The sequence below is a fragment of the Macaca mulatta genome, chromosome 6 (genome assembly GCF_049350105.2).
Source record: "Macaca mulatta isolate MMU2019108-1 chromosome 6, T2T-MMU8v2.0, whole genome shotgun sequence".
Taxonomy (NCBI): domain Eukaryota; kingdom Metazoa; phylum Chordata; class Mammalia; order Primates; family Cercopithecidae; genus Macaca; species Macaca mulatta.
Genome location: NC_133411.1, coordinates 177,221,008 through 177,246,592, shown reverse-complemented (window position 1 = coordinate 177,246,592; position 25,585 = coordinate 177,221,008). Strand labels below are relative to the sequence as shown.

Genomic DNA, 25,585 nt, shown 5'->3' with positions numbered 1-25,585 from the left:
GAGGGCAGCAGACCATACACGGGGCTGGGTCAGAGGCTGACAGCAAGGTGCAGGCTGCCTTCTCCCTAGAAGGGGAACGCAGAGCCTCCCACTGCACCTGCATAATGACTCAGGTCAGCACCCATTGGGCCACACTGGTCAGAGCCCCCTCCCATCACCGATGTTGGCCTTGGTCTCTGCAGATGCCCATTCAGTCAGCATCCCAGACAGTGTTTCTGGGATTCCTAGCCAGTCCTTGCTCCAGGGAAACAGGAGGTGGACAGGAGCTGACCTGGGATAGAGTGGGCCTTCCCACTTCCCTGCTGTGTGACCTCTCTCAAGCCATCTTGCCATCCTGAGCCTCCCTTTCCTGTTCTGATGGATGAGGACAATGGCAATTCCCAGGGCCCTGGATCACTTAAAGCTGGCAGAGGCTATGAGAGTGCTTCACATGGAGGCAAGAGGCAATGTAGTAACTTTAGTGGCAAGACATGCCCTAGGAGCTAGGCTCGGTCTGCTGGTTTGTGTGGCTTACACTGTATTACTCAACTTTTAAAATGAGTTGCTAATAATCAAATCTTCAGAAAGTTCACATAATAAACCTAGACACATAGTTCCTTTCTGAAAACACCTGAAGATCTGGTAACACTGAATCTACATTCCAGCACGGGCACAACAGACTAGAATTCAAATGCAATTACCTTTAAGACTGGGCAGACCTCTCCTGGTTACACAGTCACCACGACTCTCTACTGCCTCACCCCCAGCCCACATCCCTCATTTATGTCTTCTTGCAGGCATTTGAGTTTGTGGAAACTGTTAAATTCTTTGAGTTTAACGAAACCACTTTTCAAAATACTGACTTTGCCATGAGCAAATAATTTCACTGCTGTGCCTCAGTTTCCATACTGGTAAAAATGGAAATACTAATATTTATTCCCTAAGGTAATTATGAAGTAATTAAAATAAGATACTGCAGAATAATCAGTAGCTAGGAAGACAGTACACTATATTAGAAACTTTGGAGTAAGACTTGAATCTCTTGTGACCTTGGGCCAGTTTCTTAGCTCCCCTAAGCCTCTGTTTGCTCATCTTTAAAATGCACATGACAGCTTGGTGGTGGCTCATGCCTGTGTTCACAGCACTTTGGGAGGCCAAGGCAGGTGGATCACCTGAGGTCAGGAGTTTGAGACCAGCCTGACTAACATGGTGAAACCCCATCTCTACTAAAAATACAAAAATTGCTGGGCATGGTGGCGTGTGCCTGTAATCCCAGCTACTCGGGAGACTAAGATAAGAGAATTGCTTGAACCTGGGAGGGCGGAGGCTGCAGTGAGCCAAGATTGCGCCACTGTACTCCATCCAGCCTGGGTGACACAGTGAGCCTCCGTCTCAGAAAATAAATAAATAAAATAAAATAAAATAAAATGCGGCTGGGAGCAGTGGCTCACGCCTGTAATCCCAGCACTTTGGGAGGCCACGGCGGGTGGATCATGAGGTCAGGAGATCGAGACCATCCTGGCTAACGTGGTGACACCCCGTCTCTACTAAAAATACAAAAAATTAGCCAGGCATGGTGGCGGGTGCCTGTAGTCCCAGTTACTCGGGAGGCTGAGGCAGGAGAATGGCATGAACCCAGGAAGCAGAGTTTGCAGTGAGCCAAGATCACACCACTGCACTCTACGCTGGGTGACAGAGTAAGACTCTGTTTCAAAAAATAAATAAATAAATAAATAAAAATAAATAAATTTTAAAAATGCAGATGACAGTAGTTATTTCAAAGAGTTGTTGCAAGGACACGGGAAAATACACATGAGGTATTTCGCACTGTGCCTGGTATATGGTGACTGCTTGTGAAATGGCAGCTGCTACAACCATTACTATTACTGTGACTACTGCTTCTACTGTTATTATTTAGGGCCTTGCTAGCACTGGCTGTCATAGCCTGGCTGAAGCATCTGTTCTGGCCTTGTGGGTGGGCTTGTGGCCTAAGACCTCAGTGGCACCCATCACTAGCACATAGCATAGGTGAAGAGGTCCTACCCGGGATTTTGCAGTGGCAATTTCAGCTTTCAGGATCTCAGGGTCATACTTAGAGCTGGATGATGAACCAGAGACCACTGTAAGGAAAAAAGAAAAACAAGAATATCAGTAGAAGAAACAGATTTCAGCAAAGTTGACTCACTGGCCATCTAAATAAACCTAGAAAGGAAGGACTAAAAGTGAACAACCTGAATGTTCAACAAAGGGGGATTTATTACATAAAGATGGTGCATGCGTAAATGGGGACTACACAACTTAAAATGAGGATGAAGAATATTGAACGACAAGGGAAAATGTCAAAACTCATTATGTGAAAGCAAGTTTACAAAAAAAGTGTAAAGAATAATTTATATTTGGGCCCACGCATGGTGGCTGAAGCTTGTAATACCCGTCCTTTGGGAGGCTGAGGCAGGGGGATCACTTGAAATCAGGAGTTTAAGACCAGCCTGGCCAATGTGGGGAAATCCTGTCTCTGCTAAAAATACAAAAATTAGCTGGGCATGGTGGCGGGCGCTTGTAGTCCCAGCTACTCAGGAGACTGAAGTATGAGAATTGCTTAAACCTGGGAGGCAGAGGTTGCAGTGAGCTGAAATCTCGCCACCACATTCCAGCCTGGGTGACAGAGTGAGACTCCGTCTCAAAAAAAAAAAAAAAAGAATAATTTAAATTTGGAAAATATGCAGTTTCCAAATATACACACACATATGCATTTTAAAAAGACTGAAAAAAAAATACCAAAGAGAACACTGATATCTAGAGAGTTAGATGGTAAATGATATTATCATCTTTATATTTTTATCTTTTTTTTTAAAAAAAACAGTAAACATATGCTTTAACAATCAGAAAAAAATAACTAAAAGTATTGTTGATTGTACTTTATAATATTAATGTCCATTCGAAAAGGAAAATAAATTACACACAATCTTACCACCCTAATACAATTATCTTTTTCCCAGGTTGCCTTCCAGTATATACCCATGGTTCTGTCGTGCAGTTGTAACCTTACTATATTTTAAAAATAGTATTTATTTATGTCTTGAAAAAGGATTTTAAGGCTTATGAAAGTGAACACTACATAGTAAAATACATTTAAACTAAGGAAAACGAGACAAAGAGAAAATAAGGATAAGGAAACAAACTGGCGACAGGCTCTGAGCCTCATAACTGGTAATGTGAGGGGGAAATAGGACCAGATATAAGATTTGTGGTGTCCTTAAGGTAAACACAATCCCACTGTTCAGAAAAGAACAGTTATTCTTGGTCAAGAGGCCAGAGAAGTATTTCTCCTGTGAGTCCTGAGTCCTTAATCACACTGTAGGAACCATTTCATCACCTCCCCTGTCTACCTACTAGCATCTGAACACTCTTTCCTGTTCACATGTAGCCAAATCACCTGCTGAGATCTGGGTTTTTCTTTTCTTTTCTTTTGTATGTTTTGAGATGAAGTCTTACTCTATTGCCCAGACTGGAATGCAGTGGCACAACCTCAGCTCACTGCAACCTCCGCCTCCTGAGTTCAAGCTGTTCTCCTGTCTCAGCCTCCCGAGTAGCTGGGATTACAGGTGCGCTCCACCACGCCCAGATAATTTTGTACTTTTAGCAGAGACAAGGTTTCACCATATTGACCAGGCTGGTCTTAAACTCCTGACCGCAGGTGATCTGCCCACCTCGGCCTCCCAAAGTGCTGGGATTACAGGTGTGAGCCACTGTGCCTGGCTATCATCTGAACACTCTTTAATGTTCACATGTAGCCAGATCACCTGCTGAGATCTGGGTTTTTCTGAGGATAGAGAAGCTTATTTGGTGATTGCTGACAATTTTCAGTGTCTGGAAGTAGGCATGACAGTCTTGAGGGGAATGCTACTGTTTGGCTTTCTTTAAAAATATTTTAATAGGCCTTTTGGTTATGCATAAGGCATTAAAATGTAATATTTGGAAGTTTGGGAAAGAGAAAACTACTCTGCATAATAACATAAAAGATGTTTGGCACCACAGGAAGTGTTGCGTTTCTGCTGAATTTACAATGATAATGATGATGGAGAAGAAGACGACCGAGGTTTACCAGAAGAGATGAGTGAGGACAATGCTGGGGTGGCAAGAGCCTTGTAGCCTTTGTCTCAAGCATGGAACAGGGAATCCATGTACAGAGATGTTTTATTGCCAATTTAAAGTTTTCATCTCCTGGTGTCTAATTCCTTTGGTCTTTGCTGGACTTGGGGATTTCAGGGATAGACCTGGTTGGATATTTAGCTGGAGGTATCACCTTAAGCACACAATGTGGGGAGGTTATAATATTATCATGTTATAATAAAATGACCTTGAACAAAATGATGTTATTTGAGGACCTGCTGTATTTCCCAAATAGATACTTTCGACAAAATATTAAGACAGTTAACACCATTTATCACTCACTGATCCACAGTAATAACAGGGTGAAAGAAGACAGGAGTAGTCAGGGTGGCAATAACCTGGGAATACACACAGAAAGGTCCTCAAAGGGTATGGGGTGGAGCGGGGGATGTCTGTTCTATGAGCTCCGTGTCCTGCCAACCACCCTGCTCATCAGGCTGTGCCTCTGGACGTGGGTCTGTACTGTGGGGCAATGTTGAGGCGACTGTGGCAGCAGCATGGAAGAGCCTGTAAAAATGGCAAGACGTGACTCAGACAGGGAGAGGTTGGCTGTGGGGACCAGTCATGCCAAGGCTGACTTGAGGCATGCATCATGTTCCTTGGGCATGTCCAGAAATCCTGGAGACAAAGGATGCCAAAAAGAAGAGATTCTCGCCAACTGGGCCACCATGAGCTTTAATGTTTACACCCTGGAGTACCACTGTGAAGTGCACAATTTGTACCTAAAGCCGCTGACACGAGATGTAGCCTGTTACTTATCATTTTGTAAGTAAATGTTTGGTTGAGGTAAAAAATACATACATAGAAGTGCACACATCATGTATGTACAGCTTGAGGAATTTTCACAAAAGAAACACGCTCAAGCAATCAGCACTCCAATCAAGAAAAAAAGTCAGTAGCCTCTCCTTTGTGTCTGCATCCCTTCACTATCCTCTATTTTGAGAACTTTTTTTTTTTTTTTAATTGAGATGGAGTCTCCCTCTGTTGCCCAGGCCGGAATGCAGTGGCGTGAACTCGGCTCGCTGCCACATCTGCCTCCCAGGTTCAAGCTATTCTTCTGCCTCAGCTTCCCGAGTAGCTGGGATTACAGATGCCCAGCACTACGCCCAGCTAACTTTAGTATTTTTAGTAGAGACAGCGTTTCACCATGTTGACCAGGCTGGTCTCAAACTCCTGACCTCAAGTAATCCACCCGCCTCGGCCCCCCAAGTTCTAGGATTACAGGCATGAGCCACCGCGCCTGGTCCTACTACAAGAACTTTATATCCAACAGGACTTAAAATACTGTCTTGTCCCAATGTTTAATAGTTCTTAATTTTTAGTTTCTCTTAAAGTTATATATAAACACAGTTCATATGAACAGTCCAACATAGGACAAGGTTTGCTATAAAAAAGAGCATTCCACAACCCCTATCCCCATAACTCACACCCTAAAAGAAAATCATTTTCAATTTCTTGGGTGGCTACCTCTATGTGTCTAATAATATGCATGCATTACTGCTCCTTGATCTTTTCTGTTTTCGGCATTACTTACTTACTTACCTCTCAGGAGGATGGGGACTTAGCCTCCCTTCTTTCCCCACCCCCTACAGCACACACATGCACCTCTCCCATCTCCCCATCATCCTAAAAGCAATAGTATACGCTTGATGAAAGCGATCTTCAGTGTTTGCATTATTTTTACTCTGCAAACACTATTCAGGGTGGAATCAGCTAGCTGACTTTGCTTACTTTTACTTTTCAGCACTTTTTTTTCCCCTTGAGTTAATTATTGTCATTTTTACATCTGCTTAGTTTCTACAAACTTATGACTAATTCAACCTCACATTCTGCCGGTTACCTAAATCTCATCTCCTAAAGTCCAGACCAGTGTGAATCTGGTGAGTTTTCTATTTTGGGATCTGTCCTGCCAGGGCTTCTGCCCTGCTTCAGTGTGAGCGAGCTGCTCTCTGTGCTTGGCTGGCTTCCTGAGATCCCCCTTTGTGTTCCTCTGCGTGTCTCCTCACCTCTCTGTATACCACGTCTTCCTTTTCTTGGTCTACCCCCTCATTTTGGTAGAACATCATCTCCAGTAGCTTCCTGAGAAAGAAACCATGAAGGAAACGAACTTTCTGAAATCTCACATGTCTGAAAATAGGCTTATTCGGCCCTACACTTGATTAAAGGTAGTTTTGCTGGATATAGAATTCTAGGTCAGAAATAATTTTCCTTAAAACCTGAAGGCATTGCGCCATGGTCTTTTAGGTTTCCATCGCTATTAGTGAGAAGTCTGGAGCTATTCTGAGTCCTGATCATTTCTGTGTGACCCGATTTATTTCTCTCTGAAACCTTTTAGGATCTTGAATTATCCCAGTGTTTGAAGTTCCACAATGAGATATCTTGGTGTGAGCCGACTTTCATCCACTGTGTTGGACACTCAGTGAACCCTTTCAGTCTAAAAATTCTCCTCCTTCAGTTTTGGGAAATGTTTCTGAATTATTTCAGCAATGCTTTTCTCGTCTGTTTCCTCTGTTCTATCTGGAACATGTTTTCCTCAGATAGTAGATTTCCTGTCCTTGTAGTCTATTTTTTTTCCCTCTTATTTTCAATCTTGTATTTTTGCTCTGATTTTTAGGTTTCCTCAGTTTTATTTTCCAGTCTTCCTTTGGAGTTTTCATGTCTACTCTCATATTTTAATTTCCAAGAGCTCTTTTTTATTCTCTGAAGTTTCCTTTTTAAACAATGTAGTACCGTGCTCTTGTTTCCTGACCACATAGCTTCTCTTAATGTTCTCTTCTTCATGTATACTCCTTGTTTCCTCCAAGCCCCCTCTTCACCACATGTTGGTTTGAGTCTCTATTTTCTCTGTTAGAGGCTTTCCTCGGATATCTGGAATCTTGGTTATCTGATCACATTTAAGGATGGGAGCCCAAAATGCTGACTGGAGCGGGGTTTGTGGACTGTGATTGCATAGCACATGATTTGTTTTCTATTTTTAAGATTTATTTTATTATTTAAGAGACAGGGTGTCTGTTGCCCAGGCTGAAGTGCAGTGGCACAATCATAGCTCACTGTAACCTTGAACTCCCGGGCTCAGGGAATCCTCCTGCCTCAGCCTACTGAACAGCTGGACCTACAGGTGCCTGCCACCACACTTGGATAATTTTCTTCTTTAAATTTTTGGTAGAGATGCGGTCTTACTATGTTGCCCAGGCTGGTCTTAAACTTTTGACTTCAAGTGATCCCCCCATCTCGGTCTCTCAAAATGCTGGTATTACAGGCATGAGCGCCTGGCCACAGCACATGATTTGGCTGGACATGATTTGGTTTCCTCCAGGAATCCTCAATGTCAGTGTCTTTCCAGCTTTTCTCTAAAGCTCTTCCCTCGTCAGATTTCCAGTAGAGTTCTCCACTGTCCACTCTAGAGGGTAATGACCTGGCACCATTCTGGGCACCAAGTGGTATATGAGGGCTAAGGTCTCAATACCCTTCACTTACTCACTGTGCTTTCAGGATAGTACACTCTGGCTCTGAATTTGCCTTGTGTCCTGGAGTCCAGAAACTCTATTTTACCCTCTCCAAAAAATAAACTTCCAGTCATTTGCCAGACTGAAGATGGTGGTTGCCTGACTGTATCAGTTTAAGGAAAAGATCTCATGGTCTAATTGTCTCAGAAACAATTTTTACTCAATCCTCTTTGAGACCCTCCTCCCTTCAGTCTTACTTGCAGAAATAGCTGCTGCCACCAACATCCACGGTTTTTGCAAGTGCTTTATAGAACAGTGTTGTGAGCCTTCCTCACTATCAGCCCATTTTCTCTTTTCTCAGGTCTGCTACATAGGTTGCCACCTGTCTGTCTGCTGTCCAGCCTCCAAATTTTATTGCTGCTCCTTCTCCAATTTTCCCTAATCTTATATATACGTATGCCTTAAAAAATATATTTTATCTGATATTCTCCTAGTTTTGCAGTGAGTAAAATCAAGTGAGTGGTTCAACTGGCATTTTTTAGTTTTTAGAGATGAGATCTTACGATGTTGCCTGGACTGGAATCCTGGGCTCAAGCAATCCTCCCACTTGAGCCTCCTGAGTAACTGGAACTACACGTGTATGCCACCATGCCTGGCTTCAACTGGCATTTTTAACTGGAAGGCCCCCAGTGATTTATTTTCCAAATGGCAAATCAAGGCCTAGGGAGGGGAAAATACGATAAGGTCCCAAAGAACCCAGTTCTCCTGAGTTCTCACCTTTTAGAGGGTGGAAGAAGCAAGTGTAGCTGAAGAACCTTAGTATTTGACTGACTGACATGGGTTAAATTAAGAAAATTGATTTTGAGGTCAGATATATCTGGTTACAAAGGCTACCTTGCCACTCTTTACCAGTGTGCCTTTGGGGAAGCCACTTTCTCTTTGGAGGCCTCAGTTCCCTTGTCTGCAGAATGGGAACAACACTGTCTTAGAGGACTGTGTGTGTGATTCAGGAGGGAGGTTACTTAGAGTGCCTAACGTATTGTCCTCCAGGCATACAACAGGTGCATATTAAATGTTAGTTCTCTTCTTCCCCATGGAGCTGGAGATTACACCAGAGAGTCGACAGCAAAGTCTCCATCCCCAAGGCAGGGCCCCATCTGTGTCTGGGACCCAGAGCAGCCAAGCCCAGGTGGCAAAACCCTCACAAGCCCTGGCAAGCCATCTGAGTTAGAGAACAGGTATGTGACTTCATCTATCTGTCATGCCAAGAGCTTGACTAGGAAGGCAAACCTGGCTTGTAAAACTTGAAGACAAGAGTCATGATGAGGCTTGGGTCACACCTGGTTTAACTGGGATGCTTGGGCTGGGGGAATCCCAGTTTCTGTGTGGTTTGAATCTCAGATCCAGTTGCCTGAAATGACCCCAGTCCTTTCAGATGGAAGATATTTAACACTGAAAATGGTGGTGATGCCTCTGAGGCCAGTGGAGCTCTTGGGAGTGTCTGGAAGTCATATGACAAGGATGAGGAACTGCATTGTTTACTTCCTACCTTTGATCATGGATTTATTCTTATTGGTTCCAGAGATCTGTTAAAAAAAAAACCCTCTTTTTCATTTACAATGCTAACGAATTAATAATAATAATTTACTGAGAGGTTAAGAATATGAAAAATACTATTCCAAGGACTTTACATTTGTTAACTAATTTAGGCCCCATAACACGCCCGTGAAGATTATCCTAAGATTAGACTGATTTTATAGATGAAGAAAACTGAGGCAGAGAAGTGGCATAACTTGTGCAAGGTTACAACAATTAGTAATTTGCATATCCTTGATTTGAACAAAAAAGTCTGGTTCCAGAGTTCATAGTCTCAAAATATTATGTGTTTCCTATCAATAGGACTATTTATTGAGCCATTAATATGTTCTAAGGAAACAGTACCAAGTGTCTTACCTAGACCAGTGGTTTGGGCAGTTTTATCCCCTATGACTTATGACAAAATCTAGAGACACTTTTTGTTATCACAACTTGGGTGGGGGTGCTACTGGCATCTAGTGGGTATAGAACAAGGATGCTGCTAAACACTCTATAATACACAGCCCTCATAAAGAAGTTACTCAGACCGCAATGTTAATGGTGCTGAGGTTAGGAAACTCTGACATGGTCCCATGAGATGAAGGTACTATTAACATTTCTGCCTGACTGGCTTAGTCAGTAGAGAATGAGGCTCTTAATCTTAGGGTCATAGATTCAGGCCCCATGTTGGGTGCCAAGAATTTAAAAATTAACTAAAAAAAAAATTCAATAGTTAAACATAAAGATTCTGAGACTTAAAGAGGGAATACGCTCCCCTAGAGAACACCCAGGCTATCTGACGTCAGAGTCCAGCTGCCACCTCCCACTACAGTGCTTTTTTTTTTTTTTTTTTTTTTTAGGGAAGGAGTCTCACTCTGTCCCAGGCTGGAGTGCAGTGGTGCTGTCTCAGCTCACTGCAACCTCCGTCTCCTGGGTTCAAGCAAGCGATTCTCCTGCCTCAACCTCCCGAGTAGCTGGGACTACAGGTGTGAGCCACCACGCCCAACTAATTTTTGTATTTTTAGTAGAGACGGGGTTTCACCATGTTGGTTGGGATGGTCTCAATCTCCTGATCTCATGATCTGCCTGCCTCAGCCTCCCAAAGTGCTGGGATTACAGGCATGAGCCACCGTGCCTGGCCTCCTACTACAGTGCTTCTCATGTGAATGTTTCATTCTCATAGTACCCAACTCTGGTTTTTAATTCTGGAAACGTTTTATCTATAGACAATTTGAAAGAATAATATAATGAATCTCAATATATCCTTCTCTTAGAGCCACGAATTTTTAATATTTTCCCAAGCTTCTTCTTGCCATACCTCTTCTCACCCCAGTTCTTTCTTCCTCTCATTAGGGTGGTTCACAGTAAGCCCTCCATTAATCATGATTAGAAATGGTGGCAAAAGACGAAAATCTGGACCATATTCAAAGCCATCAATGTGTCATTGACGATTATTTATTTATTTATTTATTTATTTATTTATTTGAGATGGAGTATCACTCTGTCCCCCAGGCTGGAGTACAGTGGTGCAATCTTGGTTCACTGCAACATCCGCCTCCCAGGTTCAGGCAATTCTCCTGCCTCAGCCTCCCAAGTAGCTGGGACTACAGTAGCTGCCACCATGCTTGGCTGATTTTTGTATTTTCGGAAGATAGAAGGTTTTACCGTGTTGGCTAGGCTGGTCTCAAACTCCTGACCTCAGTTGATCCACCACCTCAGCCTCCCAAATTGCTGGGATTATAGGTGTGAGCCACCATGCCCGGATGAGTTTTTCCTTTTTCCTTTCCTTTCCTTTTTTTCTTGGACTTTTTTTTGGAATAAACTGCAGATATGCTGCCACATGCATCTTCATAAAATCTATGTAGACATTCTCCTACATATTCATAACTCCATTATCACAACTCAGGAAAGTCTCCAATTGTCTGAGAATGTCTTTTAGGGCTGCTTTTCCCCCACTTCACGCTCTAATTCAAGGTACAAACATTTCATTTGGTGATACGCCTCTCTAGACTTAAAAAAAAAAACCTAGTCTAATTGTCTTATAGAATAATCCATATTATGGATTTGTCTGGCTGTGCTCTTGATTAGATTCATATTAAATATTCTTGTGAGGGATCCTCCATGATGTCTTTATTGCATCACATCAGAAGGCATTGATATCACCTGGTCTCATTACTGGTCATGCTAATTTTACCACTATGCAAAGTGGTGGCTGCACATCTCTCCAAAGTAAAAGTACATCCTTCTGAAATTAGTGAGTGATCTGTGGGGTAATTCTCATTACCTGACATGTAATTATGAATCCATGTAAATATCTTATCCCCCAAAATACAAAGGTTTGTTTTTATTTGTTTTTATATACACCTAACACTTTTTCAAACTGTGGGACTTTAGAGAGAGACAGAGAAATCACTTTGCTCCTTTAAACCTGAGGTTCAACAGGGACAATAACATCTCCCTTCCAGGACTGTTTTAACATAATGGTATGAACTGAATTGTGTCTCCCCCAAATAAATACAATACATTGATGTCCTAATCCCCCAAGTGATAGTATTTGAAGATGAGGCTTTGGGGAAATAGTCAGGCTTAAATGAGGTCTTGAGGGTAGGGTTCTCATGATGGGATTACTGCCCTTATAGAAAGAGGCACTAGAGAAGGCAGTTGTCCGCAAGCCAGGAAGAGAACCCTCGCCAGAACCTGACCATGCTGGTACCCGAATCTCAGACGTCCAGGCTCCAGAACTGTAAGAAGATAAATGTCTATCGTTTAAGTCACCCTATCTATGGTATTTTGTTATGGCAGCTCGAGTTGACTAAGACAGATTAAGTGCTAAAACCTTCCTAAGAGTCTCCAGAACATTACTTGACACAGAATAGCTAATGAATGTAATAGAGTTCTTTTCTATAATCGCTGAGATTCCGGTGGTTTTCCTGAGCTGCTAAGGAAAAAGGCAGGGCTGGGACAGTAAGTACCCTGGCAGAGTTTGCCCTGTCTTGGTAGCAGACAGAACTTCTCAAAGTGAGGGCTTCAGGCTGGAGGAGAGTTCAATGGCCCAACCCAGCCATGGCCACCCTGACACCAAGCCCTGACACTAGTCCCCCTGGCCTGGCCCACACTGAAAATACTGTGGGGACAACAGAATGGATTTGCAAGTTATCACTATCTCTCACCAGCTGTAAGACCCTGGGCACACTGTTGATCCTAAGTCTCAGTTTCCTAATCTGTTAAAAGGTGACATTAATTGTTCTTGCTCATAGAACTGTTATGAGAATTAATAGAAATAGCATATTCAGACTATAGCAGAGTGCCTAGCATGAAACAGAGACTGAATAAATATAGGAACAATTTGGTTATTAGAAATAGTGAGACTTGGCATGATGGCTTATGCCTGTAATCCCAGCACTTTGGGAGGCTGAGGCAAGTGGATCACCTGAGGTCAGGAGTTCGAGGCCAGCCTGGTCAACATGGGGAAATTCTGTCTCTAATAAAAATACAAAAATTAGCTACTTGAAAGGCTGAGACAGGAGAATTGCTGGAACCTGGGAGGCGGAGGTTACAGTGAGCCAAGACTGCGCCACTGCACTCCAGCTCAGGTGACAGAGAGAGGGTCCACCTCAAAAAAAAGAAAAGAAAAAAGGAAAAAAAAAAGAACAAGGGGATTTTGGTGTGCTTGCTCTCCTCCTTTGGGTACCAGGAATAGGATAGGAGCCCCGCCCTTACCAAATTTATGTTCTGGTGGAGGAAATATTGATAACATACAAGCAGATGTATTGTGACATGTGCTATGAAGGAAATAGATAGCCATGGCTGAGACTAGAGTTGCGGAAGAGAGGCTTCTGATAGAGTTGTCAGGGCAGGCCTCTCAGAGGTGATGACCTGAAGGATGAGACTTGAAGACTGAGAAGGATTTAGCCTTGCAAATGGATGGGTGACAAAGCATTCTAGGAAGGGGACCGGCAAATACTAAGGGACTGAGGTGGAAAATTGCAGGGTGGGGGGGGGGTAGGGAAGCAGAATGGGGGGCTGGGGACTCAGTGCATCTGGAGCCTAGTGAGGAGGGCATGAGATGAGGCAGGAGTGGCTGGCAGGGGACTAACCACAGAGGGCTGTGTAGGCCATGGAAAGAGTGATGGGAAGCCACTGAAGGGCATTTGATTGTTTTGAAATTGTGGTAAATACATGCAACATAAAATTTACCATTTTAGCCATTAATTAAGTGTACTGTTCAGTAGCATTAAGTACATTTACACTGTTGTGAACGTACTACCATCCACCTCTAAGAAATTTTTCTTCTTCCCAAACTGAAACTCTGTACTTGTTAACTAAGAATTCCCCACTCCCAATTCCCCTAGTCCCTGAAAGTTTTTAAACAAGGAGATATGTAACCCGATTGGCATTCTGAGATGATTACAAATGAAATAAAATGAAATGCAAATGGCAAATGAATCACTGCAAGGCACAGGTAGGAGCAGGAAGAGCAGTAGACAAGATGGTGGTTTGGACAAAGAGTAGAGGTGAAGAAAAATGGGCAGACTTGAGAAGCAATACTGGCAGAACTCAGTGTGGCCATTCTCTGTTGGTGTTGGTGGGGGTGGTGGTAGTGGGAGGTACTCACAGCTGACCTGGGAGCCCAGCTTGTGCTCCCAGACGGCATGCAGCTGCTGGTACTCCTGCTGTGCAAGCTCCAGGCGCTGCTGCTTCACCTGGTAGATCTCTTTTTGAGCACTCAGAGCCTCCTGGGCCACCACCAGGTAATCCTTCAGCATATGTTCCTGTTCCCGCCGCCATTGTACTCGAGGATCCTCAATCTGAGTGGTTTCTGGAACAGACCCAGAGATTCTAGGTCAGCATCTCACAAATATCTGTTGGGCTGGTAGCCTGTGGAATCCACTAACAGAAAACAAAAAGTAAAATACATAGACAAATCACAATAAATGTAAGTGGGGCAAACTCATTTACTAAATGACAGTGATTCTCCGTTTGGAGTAGTCAAACAAATAATAAGCCAGGGGGGCTGGGTGCGGTGGCTCATGCCTGTAATCCCAGCACTTTGGGAGGCTGAGGCAGGTGGATCGCTTGAGGTCAAGGAGCTTGAAACCAGCCTGGTCAACATGGTAAAACCCCGTCTCTACTAAAAATACAAAAAGTAGCCAGTATGGTGGCAGGCACCTGTAATCCCAGCTACTCAGGAGGCTGAGGCAGAAGAATTGCTTGAACCCGGGACGGGGAGGTTGCAGCAAGCTGAAATTGTGCCACTGTACTCCAGCGAGACTCTGTCTCAAAAAAAAAAAAAAAAGAATAAACCAGGATCAATTTCCAAACCCAATGTCAATCTCTGAGAACAGCCTGAATAAGGATCCGGCTGGAGTACTAATCTAGACAGAGAGGTTCAAGGTAATATCCCTTGGTGAAGACTAAAGGAAAGAAAAATAACCAATGTTTCAGAGAATATGGAGAAATAGGTACCCCACAGCCAGCTGGAAATGTAAATTAGAATAGCCTTACTAGAAGACTATCTGACTACGCAAATTAAGAGCCTTAAAATGTTAATACGCTTTGACCAATAATTATCCCTACAGTAATTCATTATAAAAAGTAATTTAAATTCAGTCAAACATATATTTGTACAAAATCATGATAATAATAATATATTATGAAATAGCAAGCACATGTCATTCATTCTACGGTAAGTGCTATTCTAAGTACTTTACATACGTTTACTTCTTAAATCCTTACACTAACCTTATAGATTCTATTACTATCCCCATTATACCAATGAGAAAACTGAGACATAGGTTAAGTAACTTGCTCAAAGACACATAGGAAACAAGTGTTCAATAAGTAACTTGCTCAAAGTCACGTAGGAAACAAGTGTTCAAATATGTATGCTATATTCACAGAATGCACTATTATAAAGATAATGCCTTTGAAGAAAAATTAATAAAATGGAAAGGTGCTTATAATATGCAGGTCATAAAACTGAATAAATAATTGTATCTATCAAAATCAACATGCACATTCTCAAAAAGATGAGAAAATAGGAAAATATCAATAGCCAACTAGGTGGCAGAATATTTTAGGATATTTTACTTTTTACAAAATTATGTGTACAAAAAACATACACAATAATGATATGGAAAAAAAAAGCAGCTGACTAGCTATGGAAGAGGTTAAAATAACGTCAAAGAATCAATGCCCATGGACTATTAACTCCTCAGTCACCCCCAGTTGTTGGGTGGTGTTAGGAGTGATCAACAAACCAGAAATTGTACAATCAGGACAATGTGGTGAATCCAGCCACCAGATACATGTTGCTTCTGAATTGGTTACTGGTATGTAAAAAATAGAGAGATATATTCATTTAAATCCCGTTTTATGGCTTTTCTTGATCATTCAGAAGTTCTGGCCACCTTGGGTTCACAACTGGCCAGAAATTCCAGCACTCCATCTGTCAAAACCTGGTCTGCTTCATTCACTTATGTCATATGCCTAGCCCTGGGAATGCTGGAGTTTATGCCTCCCAATCTAGGCCCTTTAGCTCTCATTCCACCTAAACAGGTCCAATGAGCATCTCCAGTGGAAGAAAGATCAAAGAAGCAGCAGAGCCAAGTTCTCATTCCTGCCAATAATCGCTTTGTTACAACAGAAAGGCTGTTTAACCTCTCTGAATCTAGTTTTGTATCTGTTAAAGGGGTAATGAACCCTGCGTCACGACTTCCCAGGAAACAGGAAACGAAAGCACTTGTGCCAGGTAAAGGAAACAAATGATAGAGAAAGTAAAACCCGGCCGGGCGCGGTGGCTCAAGCCTGTAATCCCAGCACTTTGGGAGGCCGAGACGGGCGGATCACGAGGTCAGGAGATCGAGAGACCATCCCAGCTAACACGGTGAAACCCCGTCTCTACTAAAAAATATACAAAAAAACTAGCCGGGCGAGGTGGCGGGCGCCTGTAGTCCCAGCTACTCGGGAGGCTGAGGCAGGAGAATGACGTAAACCTGGGAGGCGGAGCTTGCAGTGAGCTGAGATCCGGCCACTGCACTCCAGCCTGGGTGACAGAGCAAGACTCCGTCTCAAAAAAAAAAAAAAAAAAGAGAAAGTAAAACCCAAATGATTGCCTAGAACCAGTTTTTGTTGTTGTTGTTTTCTTTTTCTTTTTTTTTTTTTTTTGAGATGGAGTCTTGCTCTGTCTCCCAGGCTGGGGTGCAGTGGCACGATCTCGGCTCACTGCAAACTCTGCCTCCTGGGTTCTAGTAATTCTCCCTGCCTCAGCCTCTTGAGTAGCTGGGATTACAGGCACCCGCCACTACGCCCAGCTAATTTTTGTATTTTTAGTAGAGACAGGGTTTCACCATGTTAACCAGGCTAGTCTTGAACTCCTGACCTCAGGTGACCACCTGCCTTGGCCTCCCAACGTGCTGGGATTACAGGCATGAGGCACTGTGCCCAGTCTAGGACCAATTTATGAATCGTCTGTGAATAGCAATTCTTCAAGCTTCTCCTCCTTTTTCTGAGAAAAAAAGTGAGGTCTGAAGACTGCTGACAGTGGCTACAAAAAACTGCCCCTCATGAGGAAAGCTTTCCATCCCTTCAAACCAAATGAGAGGCAGGAACGACTGCAAAAATAATACAAAGATAAAACAAAAAAACAAGGGGGAGGTGGAATTTGTAAAACTGGGCTACAGAACAGCTGCTGTGGGTTCCCATCTCCCATCAGCAGCTGTGGATTCCCATGGCGTTCAGGACCTGTGGGTCCCCCTGAGGGATCTGCCCTACACCTCCAGCTGGTACAGGTCACAGAAAAAAGCAGCTCAGCCTGTCTTGAGCAGGTTGACAACGTTTCTTAAAGTTTGCAACTTTTAAAAGATCTGATTTTTCACTGAAAAATAATGAAGAATACAAAAAAGAAAAATCGCACAATTCCACCATGACAAGTTTGTGAAATAAGAGAGTTTTGGCCGGGCGCGGTGGCTCCCACCTGCAATCCCAGCACTTTTGGAGGCTGAGGCGGGGGGAACATGAGGTCAGGAGATTGAGACCATCCTGGATAACACGGTGAAACCCCGTCTCTACTAAAAATACAAAGAATAAGCCAGGCTTGGTGGCGGGCACATGTAGTCCCAGCTACTCAGGAGGCTGAGGCCGGAGAATGGCGTGAATCCGGGAGGCAGAGTTTGCAGTGAGCCGAGATCGCGCCACTACACTCCAGCCTGGGAGACAGAGCGAGACTCCGTCTCAAAAAAAAGAAAAGTTTCCATCTCCCCAATCCCATTGCCCAGAGGTAACTGTTGCTGAGTCTCACGCAGATACTGCCTTCTGATTATATATGAATTTTTCTTTATACATACGTGCCTATATAAACAAGGGTTACTTTAATGCAACATGGACCATGCCAAACATACTGGTCTGTGACTTGTTTTTGTCTCCAAATGATATAGCATGATCATTTTTGCCTGTAGATGCACCATCTTTTAAACAGCTGTATAGCGTTCCATGCTATGGTATTTGGGTTTATTTAACCAGACCTCAATGGGAAATATCTGAATTGTTTTCAGTCCTTTTGCTACTACATTCAATGCTGCAGTAAGGGTTCTTAAAAACATGTGTCTATGAACTTGTGCTATTAATTCTGTGGGATAGGTTTCTTAAAGAGAAACCACTAGATGAGAGGGTACACACATTTACAATTTTAATAGATATTACCAAATTACCTTCCAAAGGTAGGTAATATCTGTTCTCAAAGACAGCACCCAAGAGTGTCTCTCCCGCCACATTCTCAGTGAAATTGTTTTTTTTTTTTTTAAAGTCAGTGCCTCATCCAGTGATTCTGGGTCTTTGCTGCATGTTAGAATTAGCAGAGAAGCTTAAAAAAAAAAAAAAGAACCCTACCCCTCCCGCCCCAGAACACTTAAATTAGAATTTCCAGGAGTGGGGCTCAGGTATTGAGAGTTTTTAAAGCTTCTCTGGGTGACACTGGTGCAGATATAGCTGAGAGTCCCTGGCTGAACGTTACAATCACCCGGGAGAAATTTTGAAAAATCTCGATCCTACTCTGGACCAATCAAATTCCAGTCTCTGGGAGTGAGAATAAAACAACGATGATTTACAAAGCTCCCCAAATAATTCCAATGTGCCACCCAAGGTGAGAACCAGTGTCTAAGAGATGACAAACACACGGGCCGATTGGTCACTGAGGCCAGCAGGTGTGACACGGGCTCCGGGTGGAATCACCTGCCCAGGTGCTGGTTGAAATGCTGGGCCCGTGTCAAGTCCCCTAAGCGACACCTAGGTGGATCCTCCCATAGTGTTCTGGATTTCATCTGGAAGGGGCACCCTCCCTTTGGCCTTAGACCTCAGTCCCGCTCTGTAAAATTATAAAGGTATGTGAGACCCTTACCTGAAGGTCTGGCCAAACCAGATGGCTTGGCGACCATTTTTGGTGACTCATGGTCTCTTTTGTAAACCAACAAGAATAGATGGGTGCACAAATAGACAAAAACAATGCACAAACTCACACCAGAACTGGTTCTCAAACTGACTGCACACTGGAATCACCCGAGAGATTGCCACTGAATTATCTACAGTGTGAAGTGGGCAACAATTTGTTACATTTCTAAGAATATTTCCTTTACCCCAATGATCCCTTGGATGCTCCCAGGCAATCTCCTCTACCCACCCCCTCTCCCAGTTTACCTGTTTAGAACTTCCTATGCATGGACTCACACAGTATTTGCTCTTAGGGCCTTGGTTCTTTCACTAAGCAGAAAGTTTTTGAGACTCATCCCTATTGCTGGATCTGTTGTACATTTCTTGTTATTGCTGAATAATATTCTATTGTATGAATATATCACATGGACTTTGTGATAAATTGTTAGTTTGCTTCCAGTTAGGGATTATTATGACTAATACTCTAAGTCTTTGTGTGGGCATGTTTTCATTTCTCTTGGGCAAAAATACCAGGGGTAGAATTGCTGGGTTACACTTGGCAAGTATATGTCGAATTTCATAAGAAATCGGCAAACTTTTCCAAACTGGTTGTACCATTTTACATTCTCACCAGCAGTGTATCCGAATTCTAGTTCTTCCACATCCTTGCTAGCAGTTGGTATTGTTATTTTTTCCTCATTTTAGTCATTATAGTGGGTATGTAATGATACCTCATTGGAGTTTTATTTTTTATTCTTTGAGACGGAGGTCTCACTATGCTGTCCAGGCTGGTCTTGAACTCCTGGGCTGAAGTGATCCTCCAGCCTCAACCTCCCAAGTAGCTGGGACTACAGGCATGCACCACCATGCCCCAGCTGATTTTGCATTTTTATTTTTGTAGAGATGAGGTCTCACTATGTTGCCCTGTGCTGCCTTATGTTTTGCTATGGCTGGTCTTGAACTCCTGGGCTCAATGACCCTCTACTTCAGCACCCTGAAGTGCTGGGATTACAGGCATGAGCAACTGTGCCAGCTGCTTCTTACTGTTAAGTTGTAGGACTTCTTTACATACTTGGAATATGGGTTCTTTGTTAGATATATGTATTGCAATATTGTCTCCTTATCTGTGGCTTGTCTTTTCAGTTTCTTAATAACATCTTTTGAGGAATAAAGGTTTTAATTTGATGAAACAAAATTCATCAATTTTTCTTTTCTGGTTAATGCTTTTTATGACTTGTCCCCAAAAAATCTTTGCCTATAATCAAATCTTGCAGATTTTCTCCTATGCTTTCTTCTAGATGTTTTATAGTTTTAGCTTTTATGTTTAGGTCTATGGTCCATTTTGAGTTTAATTTTACACATGGTGTGAGGCAAGGTAGAAGTGGAGGCGTATTTTTTTTCCATGTGGATACCAGTTGTACCAGCAATTGCTGAAAAAAGATTAATCCTTCAAGGGCATTGGGCCTTTTAAAAGTTCTTTACCTGGTTCTAAAGAGCTGTATTGGCTGGGTGCAGTGGCTCACGCCTGTAATGCCAGTACTTTGGGAGACCGAGGCAAGTGGATCACTTGAGGTCAGGAGTTCAAGACCAGCCTGACCAACATGGCGAAACCCTGTCTCTACTAAAAATACAAAAATTAGCTGGGCGTGGTGGCGCGTGCCTGTAATCCCAGCTACTTAGGAGGCTGAGGCAGGAGAATCACTCGAACCTAGGAGGCAGAGGTTGCAGTGAGCCAAGATCGCGTCATTGTACTCCAGCCTGGGTGACAAGAGTGAAACTCCGTCTCAAAAAAAAAAGAGAAGAGTTGTGTTAATGCTGTTAGTTCTGAACTGTCACACCCTGAGGGGGTCCTCCCACAGCCCAGCCCCTTCTGCTGACACTACCCTTCCTCAAGTCCATCTTACCAAAATAGGTAACTTTATAACTGGCAGGCCCTTTGAGATCACCTTGGCCACTACGTTTTAGTTCTTGTTTTAATTAAAAGTATACATAGATACAGCTTAATAATTCAGTGCACCATAAAATTTCCCACATAAAACATCTCCCTCACATCCCTCTTTCCAAAAGCAGCTACTTCCCAAACTTGTATCTACTTTAGTGCAGGCATCATTGAGAATCACTTCTCCACTTTCTTCTGCTCCATGCTCTAAATCTCTCCCTACAAACACACTCCATACACATTCTCCATACAGCACACATAGCAGTACACTCATGAGCTCTCCATACACCCACCCCTTCCTACACTTGCCACACACCTGTTTTCTCCACACTGCATACACACCCACACCGCTAACAATACTGCATTTTCCAAGGGCCTTAGCAACAACAAAAGCAATTCTCTTACAAACATCTGGAGAATATTCAACATTGTTACTATGCAAAGGAGTGTAAATTCGAAATAATGAAGTAAGAGTTTAAACCTATGATAAATGTATCAAAAGTCAAAAGAAATGATGATTGCCCCATACTGATGAAGGTCTGAGGAAAACAGTACCCTCATGGCTTGTGGCAATACAGGCTGATATAATCTTTTGGAAATATTCACCAATCTAGGAAAGTATACTAAAAGCTCCCAAAGTATTTATAACTTTGACTTAAAAATCCTATACTTGGAAATGAATTTTCAGGAAATTATCACAAACAAAGTAACATACACAAAGAATCTTCCCTGAGTGCTATTTGAAGTAACTAATAAATGAAAATAAACCAAAAGGTTGGCAACAGGGACATTACGGTACTTCCATTATATGTTTTATTTTTTACTTTTTCAAAAAATTTAACTTTTAAATTTTAGATTCGGGGGTACATGTACATGTTTGTTACATGGATGTATTGCATGATGCTGAGGTTTGGGGTATGATTGAACTGGTCACCCAGGTACTGTGTATAGTACCCAATAGGTAGTTTTTCAACTTTTGCTCCCATCTCCCTACCCTCTCTAGTAGTCCCTGCTGTCTATTGCTGCCATCTTTTATGTCCATAAGTACCCATTGTTTACCTCCCACTTATAAGTGAGAACATCTAGTATTTGATTGTCTGTTCTTGTGTTAATTTGCTTAGGATAATGGCCTCCAGCTGTATCCATGTGGCAGCAAAGGACATGATTTTTGCTTTTTAATGGCTGTATAGTATTCCATGGTGTATATGTACCACATTTTCTTTATTCAATCCACCACTGATGGGCACTGAGGTTGGTGCCATGTTTTTGATATTAGGAATAGTACTGTAATGAACATATGAGTGCATGTATCTTTTGGTAGAATGATTTCTTTCCTTTTGGATATATAGCTAGTAATAGGACTGCTGGGTTGAATGGTAGTTCTAAGTTCTTTGAGATATCTCCAAACTGCTTTCCACTGTGGTTGAACTAATTTACATTCCCACTGACAGCATATAAGTGTTCTCTTTTCTCCACATCCTCACCAGCATCTGTTGTTTTTTGACTTTTTAATAATAGCCATTCTGACTGGTGTGAGATGGTATCTCACTGTGGTTTTGATTTGCATTTCTCTGATGATCACAGATGTGGAGCATTTTTGCATATGTTTGTTAGCCTCTTTTATGTCTTCTTTTGAGAAGGGTCTGTTCATTCTTTTGCTCACTTTTTAATGGGGTTGTTTTTTGCTTGTTGATTTTTTAAAGTTCCTTATAGATTCTGGATATTAGACCTTTACTGGATGCATAGTTTACAAATATTTTCTCCCATTCCATAGGCTGTCTGTTTACTCTGTTGATAGCTTCTTTTGCTATGCAGAAGCTCTTTAGTTTAATTAGGTCCCGTTTGTCAATTTTAGTTTTTGTTGCAATTGCTTTTGAGGACTTACTCATAAAATCTTTCCCGGCCGGGCGCGGTGGCTCACGCCTGTAATCCCAGCACTTTGGGAGGCCGAGGCGGGCGGATCACAAGGTCAGGAGATCGAGACCACGGTGAAACCCCGTCTCTACTAAAAATACAAAAAAAATGAGCCGGGCGCAGTGGCGGGCGCCTGTAGTCCCAGCTACTCGGGAGGCTGGGGCAGGAGAATGGCGTGAACCCAGGAGGCGGAGCTTGCAGTGAGCCAGGATCGCGCCACTGCACTCCAGCTTGGGCGACAGAGCAAGACTCCGTCTCAAAAAAAAAAAAAAAAAAAAAAAAATCTTTCCCAAGGCTAATGTACAGAATGGTATTTCCTAGGTTTTCTTCTAGGCTTCTTATAGTTTGAGGTCTTACATTTAAATCTTTAATCCATTTTGAGTTAATTTTTGAATATGGTAAAAGGTAGGGGTCCAGTTTTATTCTTTTGCATATGGCTAGCCAGCTATCCCAACACCATTTATTGAACAGGAAGTCTTTTCCTCACTGCATATTTTTGTCGACTTAGTTGAAGATCAAATAGCTGTAGGTGTGCGGCTTTATTTCTAAATTCTCTATTCTGTTCCATCGGTCTATGTGTCTGCTTTTGTACTAGTATCATGCTGTTTTGGATACTGCAGCCTTATAGTATAGTTTGAAGTTGGATAATATGATGCCTCTGGCTTTGTTCTTTCTGCTTAGATTTGCTTTGGCCATTTGGACTCTTTTCTGGCTCAAAATGAATTTAGAATAGTTTTTTCCAATTCTGTGAAAAATGATGTTGGTAGTTTGATATGAATAGCATTGAATCTGCAGATTGATTTATGCAGTATGGCCATTTAAACAACGTTGATTCTTCCGATCCATGAGCATGGAATGTTTTTCCATTTGTTTGTGTCATCTGTGATTTCTTTCAGCAGTATTTAGCAGTTCTCCTTGTAAAGATCTTTCACCTCCTTGGCTAGATGTATTCCTAGGTATTTTTTGTGTGTGTGGCTACTGTAAATGGGATTGCATTCTTGATTTGGTTCTCAGTTTGAACATTATTGGTGTATAAAAATGTTATTGATTTTTTATATTTATTTCGTATCCTGAAACTTTACTGAAATCACTTATCAGTTCTAGAAGTCTTTTGGCAGAATCTTCAGGGTTTTCTAGGTATAGAATCATATCATCAGTGAAGAGAGAGATTCTGACTTCTTCTTTTCCTATTTGGATATCTTCTATTTCTTTCTCCTGCTCTGGCTAGGACTTCCTCCCTTATGTGTTAAAATGTATTGACACATCCTTTTGATGTATTAAAAATGACAAATATGGGCCAGGCACAGTGGCTCACGCCTGTAATCCCAGCACTTTGGGAGGCCCAGGCAGGACGATCACCTGTGGTCAGGAGTTTGAGACCAGCCTGGCCAACATGGTGAAACCCAATCGCTACTAAAAATACAAAAATTAGCTAGGCATGGTGGCACATGCCTGTAATTCCAGCTACTCAGGAGGCTGAGGCAGGAGATTTGTTTGAACCTGGGAGGCGGAGGTTGCAGTGAGCCAAGATCACACCACTGCACTACAGCCTGGGGACAGAGCAAGACTCTGTCTAAAAAATAAAGAGACGAATATGAAGATTATATAGTATCCCTTAGATATCTATGATATAGTATGAAGAGAAAACAGACATACAATTTGATCACTAATTAAAACCATCTAATCATGGTATGTGTCGATAATCAGTGGGGATACTGAATACTGACATGAAATAATAAAAATGGCTTATGTTTTAGAAACCGTTGTCTGTAGGCTGGGCATGGTGGCTCACGTCTGTATTCCCAGCACTTTGGGAGGCCAAGGTGGGTGGATCACCTGAGGTTAGGAGTTTGAGATCAGCCTGGCCAGTGTGGTGAAACCCCATCTCTACTAAAATTACAAAAATTAGCTGGGCGTGGAGGCGGGCGCCTGTAATTCCAGCTACTTGGGAGGCTGAGGCAGGAGAATCGCTTGAGCCCGGAAGGTGGAGGTTGCAGTGAGCCGAGATCCGCCACTGTACTCCAGCCTGGGCAACAGAATGAGACTCCATCTAAAAAAAAAAAAAAAAAAAAAGGAAAAGAAAAGGAAAAAAAGAAAGAGTTGTCTGCATTGCTGCTTCCAATTCCTCCCCTCTGTTTTATTTTAGATTCACTCTAGTCAGGCATTTGCCTCTAGTCCTTGTCCAAAGCTGCCCTCCAAAGTCAGGGTCACCCAGGTTGCTACATCTATTGGTCTATCCTTGGTCCTCTTTGTATTTGCCCTGTCAGAAGCATTCGACACTGTTGGCAATTCTCTGCTTGATAGTTTCCTTCACATGGCTTCCAATACACTCGGTTTCTCTCCCTCCTTTCTGATCACTCTTTCTCAGAATCAGTGCTGCTTTTCCTCTTCTTACCACCCTCTGTTGTCTGGAGACCCATGGCTTATTCCTTGGTCCTCTCCTCTGCTTCATTCCCAACCAACTTAATGTCTTTACATACTAGCTATATGCCAGCAACTCTCAAATACTTATCTTCAGCCCAGATCTCTCTCTCCTAAAGTCCAGATTCGTATATCAAACTGTCAAGCCACATGTCCTCTCAGATAGGTAACAGGCATCTAAGTCTCAGCGTATTCAAATGAACTCCTGCTCTTCCGTGCTAAGTCTACTCCCCCTGCAGTTCTCTCCACTTGGTTGACAGCAACTCCATCCTTCTAGTTGCTCAGCTCCAGAAGTTATTCTTTCCTTTTTCTCTCAACACTTTGCATGCAATCTATCGGGAAATCCTGCTGTCTTTACCTAGAAAATGCATCCAGCACCTGACCAATCTTCATCCTGACCACTGCTACAGCCCTGGTCTAGGGTGCCTGGACTGTGGCATCTGTCGCTCACAAGTGCCTCCGCCCTTGCCCTAGTAAGGTGTATTCTCAGCATGGCAGTCAGATTGGCCCTTTTAAGGCATAAGTCAGATCATGCTACTCATCTGTTTAAAACTCTCCAATGGCTCACTCCCATCTCACACAGAGCAAGAGCTAGGCCTCTGGGGCAGACCACTAACTGACCTCTACTCTGCCGCACTCTGTCCTGATGTCCTTCTCCCCTCTCCTCACTCATTATGCTACATGTACACTTGCCTCTTTGCTATCCCTTGACCAA

General features: G+C 42.7%; 1 protein-coding gene across 16 annotated transcripts in view; it reads right to left on the bottom strand.

Moving 5' to 3' along the window:
* Positions 1–25,585, bottom strand: part of WWC1 (WW and C2 domain containing 1) — a 175,539-nt gene that overhangs the window by 70,738 nt on the left and 79,216 nt on the right. For 12 of the 16 annotated variants that reach the window (XM_015141371.3, XM_015141372.3, XM_015141373.3 and 9 more), the window contains 2 exons: positions 13,789–13,992; positions 2,023–2,099 (listed from right to left, as the gene is read on the bottom strand). In XM_015141371.3, coding sequence (XP_014996857.1) covers positions 2,023–2,099; positions 13,789–13,992 — 281 coding nt within the window. Of the gene's footprint in view, positions 1–2,022; positions 2,100–13,788; positions 13,993–14,342; positions 14,447–25,585 lie in introns of all 16 variants that reach the window. The other 4 variants (XM_077937427.1, XM_077937429.1, XM_077937430.1 and 1 more) reach the window with 1 other exon arrangement.